Source organism: Lethenteron reissneri, chromosome 33 (genome assembly GCF_015708825.2).
Source record: "Lethenteron reissneri isolate LAM-NWPU_2019-01 chromosome 33, ASM1570882v1, whole genome shotgun sequence".
Lineage (NCBI taxonomy): Eukaryota > Metazoa > Chordata > Hyperoartia > Petromyzontiformes > Petromyzontidae > Lethenteron > Lethenteron reissneri.
In genome coordinates this window covers 1,296,809-1,310,447 of record NC_083811.1, presented here as the reverse complement: position 1 = coordinate 1,310,447, position 13,639 = coordinate 1,296,809, and the positions used below count along the sequence as shown (strand labels likewise).

General features: G+C 46.3%; 1 protein-coding gene across 2 annotated transcripts in view; it reads right to left on the bottom strand.

Annotated features, from left to right (window-relative positions):
- Positions 1 to 13,387, bottom strand: part of TBXAS1 (thromboxane A synthase 1) — a 32,648-nt gene extending 19,261 nt beyond the window's left edge. The window contains exons 1-6 of one of the 2 annotated variants that reach the window (XM_061564229.1): positions 12,333 to 13,387; positions 8,027 to 8,120; positions 6,802 to 6,854; positions 5,179 to 5,275; positions 3,490 to 3,606; positions 1,395 to 1,483 (exon numbers count right to left, since the gene is read on the bottom strand). In XM_061564229.1, the coding sequence (XP_061420213.1) occupies positions 1,395 to 1,483; positions 3,490 to 3,606; positions 5,179 to 5,275; positions 6,802 to 6,854; positions 8,027 to 8,120; positions 12,333 to 12,430 (548 nt within the window). In that variant the 5' untranslated portion in view covers positions 12,431 to 13,387. The remainder of the gene's footprint in view (positions 1 to 1,394; positions 1,484 to 3,489; positions 3,607 to 5,178; positions 5,276 to 6,801; positions 6,855 to 8,026; positions 8,121 to 12,332) is intronic. The other variant, XM_061564230.1, reaches the window with a different exon arrangement.
- Positions 13,388 to 13,639: the final 252 nt, after the last annotated feature.

The following is a 13,639-nucleotide window of genomic DNA, read 5'->3' as shown; positions in this document are numbered from 1 at the left end:
GCCATCCCATTACCTCTCCAACGCACTGCGTCACTCTAGTTGTGGCCACGTGTGAAGAACAAAACCACGGCACTCGGGAGGAAAGGTCATCCACTTTCATGAAACCTATTCCACTGTTGAGAAATTCTCCCGGGCAGCGACCGGACACACGACTGGCCGAGATTTAATTATGTCCGATACATTTCTGCGTATTTTTGCCAAGGTTATTTACGTGGCAAAACTTGTATTTGTGGAACCTGCAAACTGATGTGCATGTGCCCTAGCTCAATCTCTAATCCGAGTTTCAAAGTTTGCAAGATCACTCATTTATTTAAGGCATCTTCTATAAGAAAGAATTTGTACCTGACATAGCTTACTCGGAAAGAATGGGGTTTTAATTCATGCACATAGTACAACAAAACAATTTATCAAACACATCTCCCCCAACCAGCCCTCCCCTCCCTCCCCAAAAAAAACTTCTCAAATATTTCATCAACTTGTCTTCCTTCACCACACAAAGCGGTGGAAAATTCAATCCGCTGAAAGAAAATCCCAGTGACGACGTGGCGAGAACCCACCGAGACCAAATGTCTCTCTTTCGACGGAGACCTTCGTTACAAAAGAGAAAAAACACACGGGCGTAGGGTTTGGGCTTCTGCGAGTGGCCGGGAAGTCCCTTGTAAGGTGGCGCCGGCGGGGGTATCGAGGGAATGGCGACGTGGTCCCGAATCGGCGAGGCCGGGGCTCCAGGGAGAGGGCATTTGACCTCGCAGCACCCAGCAGCGCTGGAGATTTAATTTCCTCTCGTGTCTGCTTACAACTCGCTGAATAACAGTCGCCGCTCGGTTGCGCGTAAGCAGATTTTTTTTTCTTCTCCCCGCGTTCAATTTAGAACGCGCCACGCGCCAGATTTTTTGGCGTCACAAAGGCGCAATGGATTTAGATCGGACTCATTATGTCCGAAGCAACCTCGCCGACTCGCAAAATCATTTGCTCGCAAATGATGTTTGCGCAGGTAAATTGAACACACCATTAACCGGTGCTTGTTAAATTAATCACGCGTTACTTATGCAGACACCATGGTAACAAATAACAACCGTAGAAATCTGGCTGCCATTTAAAATGTAAATGTGGAAGGTTTAATAATGCAAAGAATAAAACAAACCAATTACTTTAAAAAAATGCAATCTAGGGGGATATTAAATTTCAACGATTACTCATGAATTTGCAATTTTGGAAAATTACACATGCGCACACGCTCACTCACAAATACACATTGCAGCATGCATTCCATTTACGTATATATGCTTACAGTACTGGTAAAAAGAAAAAGGTATTTGTTAACGCAATCCATTAACGATCGCCCCACCCATCAATCAGCCGCTTAATGCATCATTCATTGAATGGATGCTAACCTCCAGACATCGAAGGCCTTGCCCAACCGTGCGTGAGCCTCCAGATTTTCCAGCAGAGTGTCCGTCGCTTGGTTAATGAGAGGCGACATCTGGGAATGATGCGGCCAAGCACATGACACGGCAGGGCGCACGGCGCCCCCAAACACAAGCGGGTATTACAAAGGGCCCAGCCGCCCGTGATAATAAACCACCAAAAGCCCGAGCAAAAAATCACCTTGCGCCACTGCACTGTAGCCCAAATTCTACGACGTACAGCCAGCGCTCCAGACAGATCACACCCACCGCATCATAAAAACACGCGGCGAAATCGCGCCGTACAAAGACAATTCAAGCACGGTCCGTTTCGGTGAGGGGACGCTGCCATGGTGTAATTGGTCAGCGAATTGCACTCGCAATCCAAAGGTCACCGGATTGGCAGTTAAAGCAAATCACGCCGCCTCTGTCCATCCAGCAGCATAAATGAGTACACGACAGCCAGGCCATTGGAGGGTCGTGTGATAGTAGAGTACTCCCGCCTCTTCTGAGATGGCTGGCCAGTGTGGAAGAGTAGGCCAAACTACTCAAGAGAGGGGCTCACTCTCTCGGGCTCCTTTTAGCTGGCAGTGGTGTGAAGAAGTCACATTGCAGGGCTGCACCTTTATCATCTCAGGCAACGGGTCTCGGCATGCTGATGACTGCCCACTGTTAAAAACATAAATTAAGTATGTGTGTAACTTCCATAGTTTTTGTGCTACGAAGATCAGCTCTCAAAAATAAATAAATAAACACACCACGTGGCACTGTTGCAATAAGAGACAAGATTCCCATCAAAGGTCCACGGCTTGCAAAAACCACCGTCATCAGCTCCCAGCAAACGGCGCGGCACAGATGGCGCTGTGATAAGCGCACGCGTCGCTCCCCGGGCAGGCCACAGCCACAGCAACAACAACAGGCACTGTACTGTTCACAAGCGCGACTCTCCCTTAAGACACCAGCTGCTTTATGCGATTTTCAATCAAAAAATTACTAATCGTGTTTTGTAAAAACAGCACCGTGGTTTAAAGTGCGGAAATTGTCTCATTCAAGGACTCTGTGTTCGTGGGATATATTAGAGGCAGTAATTGCTGTGAAAGTCATGTTAGTGGGCTTCTACAGGTGGTTCTTTCATCAATAAATGATGCTGATGAAACAACATATTTCACTGAAATATTTTTATGAAAAAAAACTGAATTTTGTAAATATATTATGCAGAATATGCAAACTTCCATTCATATATAATAAGTGTAATAATTTAATGCCCCCTGTCAATCCACTAATGAATGAATGCCTCCCAATGCTGTGTTGTTCATGGGAGCTCTCTGACCATACTTCACTGTGCTGGTCCACGTGGGTTCGGGAAGAGGTCCCACGACTGGTTCAGATATCACTTGCCACTAATGTTAGTCAAGGCCAGGAATCAAACCCAGGTCGCCGGGTCAATAGTGCAGTCCACCAACGATTGTGCCACTGCTCCATCCGAACCAACATAACCTGCGTTAAATATCAAAACACTCGCTTCATCCCCATAATATAGAATACACATAAAACACATTTGAAAACTAAGTTCCTGCAATAAGCATGCTGCCACAACAGTGCCACGGTTCGCACACTCGACTTGCAATGCAGATTCCATCTACTGGCGCGGCAGATGTAACAGCGAGCCAAGCTTTTTCAATCCCCCCAACCCCCGCACCGCCACCTCTGTCCACCCAACAATTTAAATTGGTTCATCGCTGTCAGGCGATCGGCAGGTTACGCATGGTGGGGTAAAGTGTGTGTACTCCCACCTGTTCCAAGACGTCTGGCTAGCGTGCAAGACCAGGCCAAATAACCTCAGTCCAGCGGTGGAGCATTAACAATCTGGGCCTCACTGATAACGAGACTTTGCAACGAGCTGACAAAAATGCATAAATAATTAAAGACGTTATACGATTTCGGCCGTCGAGATCTACTGTAAAATCAGCTGATGTGTGGAGACATTGCCTCAAGGGGGAGGCCGCAGCGGGTGGGCGGTAGGGCGAGCGGACGAGCGGGCGTGCGAGCGAGTTGGCGTGCGAGTGAGTGGAGGTCAGGTCACCTCTCTCATCTTGGCGGCGCTGAATGTGGGCGTGAGAACGCTTCGCACGTGCTTCCACTCCTCGTCCCGGAGCATGAAGATGCTGTCGCTCATGGGCTTGCTGGTCAGCCGAAACTCCTGAGATCGCCACACGCGACAGCGGGGGTTAACGAGATTTCAGCGCGGCCACTGCCATGGGAAGTATGATGGCGGCGAAAGTCGGTCATGCCACAAATTAAATATTTACATTTAAAATTTGGCCTCATTGTGTTTTACCCTGCCTGTGACCAAATCACCCAGAATGCGTCCATCATCATCACATCTTGGAAGCTATGCAGTTTGAGCCTGGACAGGGCTAAGACGAGCGACCACCAGCATGTCAGGTCAATATAGGCTGCTGCGGGGCTACATCATCTACAGTGGACAGTATGAGCAAAATAATTGTTGTACTGTACTATGCTCCAAAGCCGATGCGTGCCCCACCTACGCCAAGCCATACTGACGAGCGTGGCGAAACGATTAATAACTCCCAAGACTAATATGACGTGGAGGGGGAGTTATCATCCAGCAGTGGATTGACAAAAGAGCTGCACATGTATTTTAGTCTGTGTTGAGCGCCTCTCCTTGACTGCAGAATTACTGGACACATGCCTGTAGTTTGCCGCTGGCAATGAGTTTTCGGTGATTAACGTGCCGATAGACACCCTGACTAGTCCTCTGCCGAGGACACTCATGGCTGTCGTAAGATTTTACAGGAGATATAGCGCCGCACAGTAACCGCCCCTTGTCATCTTGCAGAACGACTGGCTGTCCCCTCCAGCCTTGTCATTTCAACAAATCATTAAATCTCAAAGGACTGCTTCCTGCAGAGAAAAACGAAACTAATTAAATACAAAAATCACGGGTAGAGAAAAAAACCGCCACGACTACAAGAACCACTTGCTAGTTTTTACGTTAAATATCTCGATAGGAGTGGTGCCATGAGCTACAACTTTATTTCGATACTCATCTGGTATGCACAGTTTAACTAAAGACACCCGAGATTCATAACAATTATTATAACAATACTTTACAGGCCCTCTGTCAATCTACTGGGGCATGAAGGCCGCGCCACGCTGGGGGGAGTGGGTCGGTGGTTGTTGGCGGCCGAGGGAGCCTGGAACCGGTTCAGAGATCACTCGCCACTGATGTTGGCCATGGCTGCGAATTGAATTCAGGTTGTGGGATTCATAGTGCAGGGCGCTAACCACCGCACCACTGCTCCACCCCAGTTGACATTAACGTCGACATTATTGCAAGACACAAAACACACCTACCATCATTGCAAGTATTTTGAGATGCATCTGAATGCAGATGCTATACACATACACAAACTGTAAATTACTTTGTCGGAAATCACACTTTACTCCCTAGGTTTGATGCGTTTTTGTTAGTTGTGTTGATTATATAATCTAGGGAGAAGGCGAGCAGCTCAATGCAGATTCTGAATAAGTTCCCAGGCGCATGCATCGAAACGTCAGACACCTTGCCAATCAACACACGATCCAACCATGTAATGCACCGGTAAGAGTTACGAACTCACATTGAAATTATCGTCAAAGTACAAATTATAATAAACCCAGGCACGTAGACAGTTAACGCATTGGCTGCGTGCACGGGTGTGATCGAGGCTCGTTCGTCAGTGCAGCTGGCAAGGTGATGGACACTCACCATGCGGTTCACGAAGTTGTTGAAGTCTTTCACCAGGATGTGCTTCAGCATGTCAGGGTCAGCCACCACCAGGTTCATTCGCCGCCCAAAGTAATACCTGGGCACGGGCGAGACGACGTCGACACAGCCGAGGCCGCAGCTCACACAGCCCTTACACGTTTACTTTGCTCTACTACTGGCCTAGCACAGCAGGAAGTAGGGTCATATACAAGATCGCCTGCCTCTGCCACAATGCCTTCACATCTGCCTGCCCGCCGTACCTTTCTTCATTATTGACAACTTTCAGCTCAGCACACGGCAGATGCCTGCGCAGTGCGACTCACGACCTCCTCTTGATACCAAGATCCAGGATGGTCATGTCTACGCGCCGCTTCTTGGTGGCAGCCCCAACAGTCTGGAACGCTATCCCTCTGCACATTCGCAGCATCACCTCAATCGCCTCCTTCAAGAGAGACTTAAAAACTCACCTCTATAACCACGCTTTCGAGCGACTCTGAGCTTGGCTCCGTGCCTCTGAGTTGTGGCCGTTACACCCTCAAATTGGCGCGCGTTATAAATTGCATTATTATTATTAAAAGGGCCAAGATCAAGATGTATTGACGGCCAAAAGTCGTCGATGCCACCGCACCACGCCAATGCTTTCAATGTTTCACCACATCCTGCAGCTGCTGGACAGTAGACACGTGACCTCCAAGATCTGCCCCCAACAGCCTTCTCCTTCCCTTGGTCACTAGGCTCAAAAATACTCAAGGCTGGAAGTGTCCAGCTTGGTAAAACTGTCATTTATTTCTACTAATTGGTAGGCACAAAAGAAAGATTGAAATAAAAACATCTCACCACCAACCTTTGCGCATGTGGCTCTATTGTCTCTCGCTGGTCCTGCCTACCAGGTTTTATCTGCAAGGACCTCTGTTTTGTTACGGCTGTGTGTCTATTTGCTGTGGTTGACTCCTGCCCACTCGTGTCTCTTTTTCTGGGGCACCTGTTGATGTATGTCCATGCGGCTCTCTCTCTCCTCTCTGACTCTTTCCACCGAGGTTCTATCTGCTCGGGCACCTGATGGATTTTGTGTCATGCGCCTCTCTGTTCTGGGGGTTGGCTCTCCACCAGATTCTCTGTACCACAGAGGATGGTAGGCGGCGGAAGCCAAGAGAATAGCCACCGGCCTTCCGGCTGCACACTTTCCTACACCTACTGTTGAGAGTAAGGAATGGGAAGGTGACTCGCTTGGGGATGACCAGGCAGGACATCGTGGCTCGCTGTCCAATGGTGGAAGCTGCCTCGGTTAATGTCCACACCGTAAATATGAGAACAAAAAACAACCTCTACAATGCACTGTATTGTAAAATGAATTTTCTAAACATAAGCCAAGAATTGCTTATCTCTGCTTGTTCTCTCCGCTCTGGAGAGAGGCCACTGTCCACAACATTAGTCTGCTATTCGTTTTGCATCTTGAGAAGTAATTAATGACCGTAGTGAGGTTTTTTTTACCAGAGATTGTACATCGTTGCCAAACACAAAGTATATAATGTTTATTTATTAATATAGACAAAACAAATGTACACGTGAACACGTGGGTCTGAGATTTTCTTTGTTTGCGGTGAAGGAGGAATGATAACTTACCCGCACACTTTCCCATATTTTTCCACCAGACTCTCAAGTCCCTCCAGGAATCCCTGGGGCAGAAAAGCTTACTAGGAACTTAGAAGTCATTACTAAAATGGAAATGACCATTAAATATAATTAATTTGCATCGTACACTTGTTTGCTTTTAGAGGTATGCACAGCTTGAATTTATTATTTTATCTAGATTAAGGTAAATTGCATGAATAAATATATTTTTTTAAAACCCACTGATGTAAACGATGAAGAAGTACAACACATACAACTTGCAGGATAAAAGCACACTCAACAGTAAGGGGATATTCAAAAATTGTATTAGCATGTTTTAATTAACATAAACATTTTTATCTGCAAAGTAGTGTTGTAAGCCAGAGTATGGTTTTCAGAAAAGGTCCATTTACTTTACAAGTTCATCTTGCAATGCAAGAGGAAATAGGGGAGAGTGTTGGCACAGCGGTAAGTGCACTGCACTATAACGGCAGTCAACCCAGTTCGATTATGAGTCACAAATGACATCAGTGATGTATGATATAAACCCGCACTTCTTCAACCTGCAGTGACCAACACGGTGAAGTATGGTCAAAAATTGCTCATGCCCAACATGGTACATTACATGGGGAGACTTTCATCAAGCAGTGGCTTGACAATGTGCTGCAAATTACTACCCAGTGTGATGATAAAGATAGCATGCTCAGGAAAGGTCATACGTTCCATATGTGCACTATTTTTTTTTTACGTGAGGATGCAATGGGGAAAGACTATCAACTGAAATCGTGGATAACTTAGCACCTGCTGGGTTGAAGAATGATGTACGTTATCCTGGTTGTGAAAAGGCTTTGTTTTTGTCAGGAGGTCCCATCTTTAAAATGGAACCATTTTCCACCACCAACGTGAGCTTGTTTTCCAGTGAAATATAAATATATATTTCAAAGGATTTTATTGCTTATCAAACCCGTGAAATATTGTCAGGAGTGGCCGATTACAGTACCTGAATAATTTATACGAGTGAAAAAGGCAAAATAACATGCATTTTTGATATGCAACAGCTGCAAAAAAAAATGAAGGGCTGATGTAATAAAAATGTGTTCTAGGAGTGAAATATCTGGTCGCGTTTACAGAACGCTGTAATCCCTGTGCATATTAAATTAAAGCATTTCTGTGTTTACCATTGTGTCACGCGTAATTACTGCCATTAATTGTCTGCGTGGTGATTAGTGTGACTTGCCTTCCGGAACCAAAACATGTTTCCGAGAAAAGGCATTGGGCGTGGATGAGGCACACCCAGCTCCTTCAGAAGCCCAAATGGATAGATGGAGTACCTACAAAACAAGACAAAGATCGCCCGCGGTAAAGCCTTCTGACTGACTGTTAGTGCAAGCAGTGTTAGCTAGCACCAATTGAGGCTATCACAAAACACGAGGAGGTGGGTGACGAGCAGCACCACGCCCAGCCGGCTTTGTCTACCCAACGTTTATGTTTACACACCGGGGCACCAGTTGCTGAAATGAGGCAGAGTCGAATTAGGGGAGACTCAGGACCGGTTAAAACGTTCATCACGGCACGACCGTGCCCCCACACAAAAACTACACGGGTACACACACACAAGACACACGCACGGTGAGATCCCAAACAGGAAGCAAGAAGCCATGATTGAATGAGTTTTGTATTTATTTTTACCAGGTATTTAAACCAGGTAAACTCGTTGAGACCAGACGTTTATTTCTCAAGAGAGACCTGGGTGGGAGGTACATACAGTGCATCACACAGAAACAAAAATAATTGTTCATGAAACAGAAAAACTGGTTTCTGAACGCAAAACAATTCAAGATGTTGGAATCGCACAGATGACAAATTATCTATAATCATATAAATGACAAGCTATAAAATTTTGAAGGCAAATCTTAACAGCAAAATTTCCATATTTAAAAATAGTTTTAGAATTTAACATGACAATTTGCATCTTAGGTTACGCCGATTTTCACAGTTATTAGATTGGCTATGCCTCGTGATAAACTATTTATAGACGTCTTGAATAGACTACCCAATGCAGACGTATTGTCACACGTGTAGCACGACGAAAGCAGTCCTGCCATCGAGATGTGGTGGCCACAAACGTGCGCATTCATATAAAAGCGTAAAGCGAAGTGGGATACGGGGTGCACGCCCCTTAAGACGTTTACACCACATCATCAAGAATTGGCATGAAAGTGCACACAAGTTGGTAAAGAGTCGTTTCAGTAAGTCAGATCTATGAAAGGTAAAAAAAAAACCTCTGCTTTATAGAACACTGCAAATTTCTGACTAGTAAATATATATTTTGAAACTTCCTGCATTTCTATACTGTAATGGTAACAGCCCAATATGTGAAATGCCAGTGAAGTTGTTGTGGTGATGCAGTGGTTAGCGTACGGTGCTGTGAAGCCGATGGCTTGAATGCAATTCCTTTGCCACGGCTATCATCAGGAGCAAGTGATATCTCTGGTCGTGCACACTCCACCCACCACCTTTCACCAATCCACGCGGAACGCCGTAGTGAGTTATGGTCAAACCAACCTGACGGCCAACACAGCAGAGGGTGGCCTTCATCCAGCAGTGGATTGACAAAGGGCGGTTGAATATTATCAATCATATCACAATTCTTTGTTCCATTGCTGAAAATGTGAACAATGATGACCTTGCATAACTGGTTTTTTTGCATCACCAAAGGGAAACCGAAGCATATTTGGAAGATGAATGATTGTCACTAAAGAAGGCTATTATTGCTGACGCCACAACTTTTTCTCTTGAAAAGGACACATTCCCGCTCCCTATATCTCACCAATTGATTTAGAGTTAACACCCTGCTGAATGTCTGGTGATATACAATACTGTACATACTGTTTAATTGCCAGCAAAATCAGGGAATAGAAGCATGTCAAACAACCGGCAGTGTGTGTGTTTAGGCATTGTTTGTGTTTGGCCATGTTTGTTTGTTGTAGTACGGAGTTAGAAAGATGGCTTTAATTTAAGTTGTCTTGTGGTTTTTGTTGTTGTTGTTTGACTTGCATCCCACTGGGATTTTTGCACAGCGTTGGTGTACGGTGCTTTTTTTTCTGGAAGACTTTGCAGTATTTTCCTGGATTTTTCTGTTTGTGCATAGTCACTTTAAGATGTTTTCTTGTTCATGTTTTTGTTTTTTGTATGTTGCGGTTGCACCCGATTCAAGAGCTGAATGGCTCACAGGGCTATACCAAATAAATGAAAACTGAAAAAAACTGAAACTCTATGAACACTATCCGGACAGCACTGAGATTTCATAAGGAAGGCTAACATTAAACGGTGATGATTGTGAATACAAATAAAGGAAAATAAATTTGGCAGGGAGTGGGGATGCAAAACTACTGACCAGACAACTTGCACAATTATCCCACGAGAGACTACGCGCATGACGTGATCGGGTTAAGTAAAAATGTTCACTTAAAATACAATTTTAATGTATTGGGCAGGGGTCAGCAACCTGCGGCTTCAGAGCCGCATGCGGCTCTTCAAGGACTGCTTCGTGATTAAGGACCACCATCTACTATTCACCACATGCATTGCGGCTCTTGAAATATTGAGGTTTTTTTTACCGAATTCGAAAAAAAAATGGCTCATGTTATTTTGTTTTTTCCAACCCCTGGTATAGAGCATCTAAATATTATCAAGTCTCAAGACACCGTAAAAGATAGTGTGATAAGTACATCATGGAGGAAGAAGAGGCACGTAGATATTATCTTAATGTTTATATCACTACTGTACAGTCACTCACAGAGAATGTCGAAAGCTTTGAGTTAAACTGACGGCTGGGGGGAGGAACTTGCGGAACACACGAACAGAGGAAAAAGTGGGACTGGTTTCGTCTCTCTGGGTCCCATCGGCAGAGCCAGGCTATTGGTGTGCAACCTCTAAGAAATATGAAAAAAATGTCAGTTCAAAACAACAGTCAAGGTAGATTAAGGCACCCCCCCCACCCCCGTGTGGCAACGGGAAGAGGAGGTGGGTCACACACACAAACAGGACACTGCACCAACAATGAATATCGTCTCCTTGCTGCAGCTTTATGAATGTTTGTACTCTGCGGTCAGGATCCCCTGGTTTATGACCTCAGGGTTGCTGCTGAGAGGGAGAGAGTGCGGAGGTGAGAGGCGGGCAGGCAGACCTGGCCATCTCCCCCACGGTGCCACCGGAGGCACTTGCTGGGGGCCGCCCTCTGTGCCTCAAGGTCATTGCGCCTCAGGGCAACGTGCTCACGTGACTTTGTCAATTATTCATCATCAGCAGCTATGATCAAATCCACTGCTGGATGAAAGCCATCTTTCGCAATCCTGCAAATGTAATGATCCACCAGGACCCGCACACTAGCTGATTTCAACACTCCATCTTCACGTTAGACGTCCTTTTGGAAGGTGTTTTAGATTCCTTGGCTGGCCCACTCATTATTCGTGGCCATCGGTCATCACAACCGTTAGCCATCACGTGCCCTGTCCAAGTTCACTCACAGTCCAGTACTTCCCACTTAAAGTACTTTTGTAAACACAATTACTCCATGGTCAATATGTGACCACTTTAATTTCCCCCTAGTTTATCAACAAAAATGTGACACGATGCTTGTCTACACAAAGCAAGTCGAATTTTTATTTAACTGAAGGTCGGCGGTCTGACTTTGTTTACAGGGAGATTCAATTGTCGAGACCCCAACCGTTTATAATTAATTATAGTACCTTGACTTAAGGCTTTCGTGACTGCAGGAATTCATATTCCTGGCTTTACCGAAAGACCCAAAGAATATTATAGTACCCTTTCAACACGTGAATACATACTGCATTGCGGTGTTGTGAACGCGATGGCTCCATATCCTACCGAGGAGAGTGTTGACATATTTAATAAGCGTACTGAGATTGGTGGGAGAAGCCTAGGTAGGGACTTTACATGTAAACGACAGCTCCATGCCCCCGCGGTTCCTGCCCCACTGTTTTAGTGGGGTGTCTGTAAATGGATCACGCGTGCGCAGCCCTTTAAACACGTGCGCTGCCCTTTAAACACGTGCAGGCGGTGACTCTCTTAAGCTCATTATGATGCCCGTAATGCGTTCCCCGCCGCCTCACGTCAGCCCCATTACACCCCAACACGCGCGCACTGTTCGTCATCAGCCACGGTCAATCCACTGCTGGATGAAGGCCTCCGCAGTGCCCCCCACACGGCAATGTCTCGCACGACTGCGATGTTAACCATCCTCCTGGCGCCTTCACACCCGAGCTGCTCTCTATCCATCGCCCCAGTGTGCGAGAGCACTTTGGCAACCCACTTGCTGGATAGAGGTCTCGAGCAGTATCAGCCACTTGAGGGGAGGGGGGTTAACCATACTTCACCATACTTCACCACACTGGTTCGATTGGTCAGTGACAAACTTAAGTAAAAGTTTGGCCGAGGCGGAGACCACTCTCGTCACGGACGTCGCGCCGCACGTAATGGCACTCGAATGCACGAAGAGGTCAGGGCGACCGTGCGTTTACCAGCACAGCAGCCCCAAGAGCAGAAGCAGCAGCCATCCCGTGGGGCCACCGATCCACCACCCTCCCTGGGCTGCCTCCTCCGCCGCCGCCGTGTCCATGTGTTCGGTAGGGCGAACAGGCGAGACCGAGGTCCCGGGTAGGAGCAGGCCGAGCCTCGCGAAGACCTTCACTCGCCCTGCTCCACGTTCCCCGCTGCAGTGTTGTGTCCGCCGATAACCTGAATGCGCCTGACGTCGTCTTTAACGCCGTCTAACTACAGAGGTGTTTCCTCTGCTGGGGTCGCCACCAGCCGTGCGTGCTGTGTGCAAAGTGTTTAGTAATCTCTCCCGGCTCGGTAGGTCGGTGGGGGCATGCGGGCATGTGGAGAGGTGTGCGCTAGCTCTGTATTGATGCAGCCGCAGAGCTTTGCCTGTCACTCTACGTGCTGTTGTTAATTAATAATAACATTGTACCTGCGTACCCGCACTCACTAACGCGGTGAAGTATGGTGAAATAACCCCCACAATCCGCAAGGGGCGAGGTGAGCGCCTCATACAGCAAAGTACACGGATCTGAGACAACCCGTTTTGAGAGATACTGACTCAATTACCTGCATACCGATAACCCTATCACCTATGTTTGATGTATGTTCACCTACCACCAAGGTGTAACTATCTGCCTACCTGCCAGTAATCTTTTTGCCTACGAATAAACTTTCTGCCTACCCGCATATAACGTTCGATTCCGTGTCTAGATACGTGGCAGTAACCACCGACAGATCATTACTTGCCTACCCTGCATACAATGCATGGTTTCATGCCTCTGCCTATGTTAAATAACCTTTCGGCATAGCTAACTTTACCTGATGTAAGTGTACCTGAATTTAATGTTGAATAGCTTGCGAATTACCTCTCAACAACCATCCCTACCGATGTGAACGCGTTTGTATACCGCTCTGTGACTTGCCAATTTATCTTCGTATAGCTGGAGTAGATATCTGCCTATTTGTCAGCCTGTTCACACCTGTCTGTCTGCCAGGCGTGGATATTAGGATTCATGGGCTGTAATCGCACGTGAAATGTGCTTGAGAAAGCGTGATGCTCATAAAATATAAGTACATGTTAATTTGTAACGCGTTTGGTAAGCACAGCAGCTGTTTTCGTAAATTCCATGCAGGCTAGGATTTGTTCTTTTGCGATTAATCATTTACGTTTATGATGCCCCAGGCAGGTCACTGTGACGGAAAGTTTTTTTTTTATGTCAATCAATACTCTGTACCTTCAGTGAATGTGATCATTCATGATAATTCCATCAACATTGCTAAACAA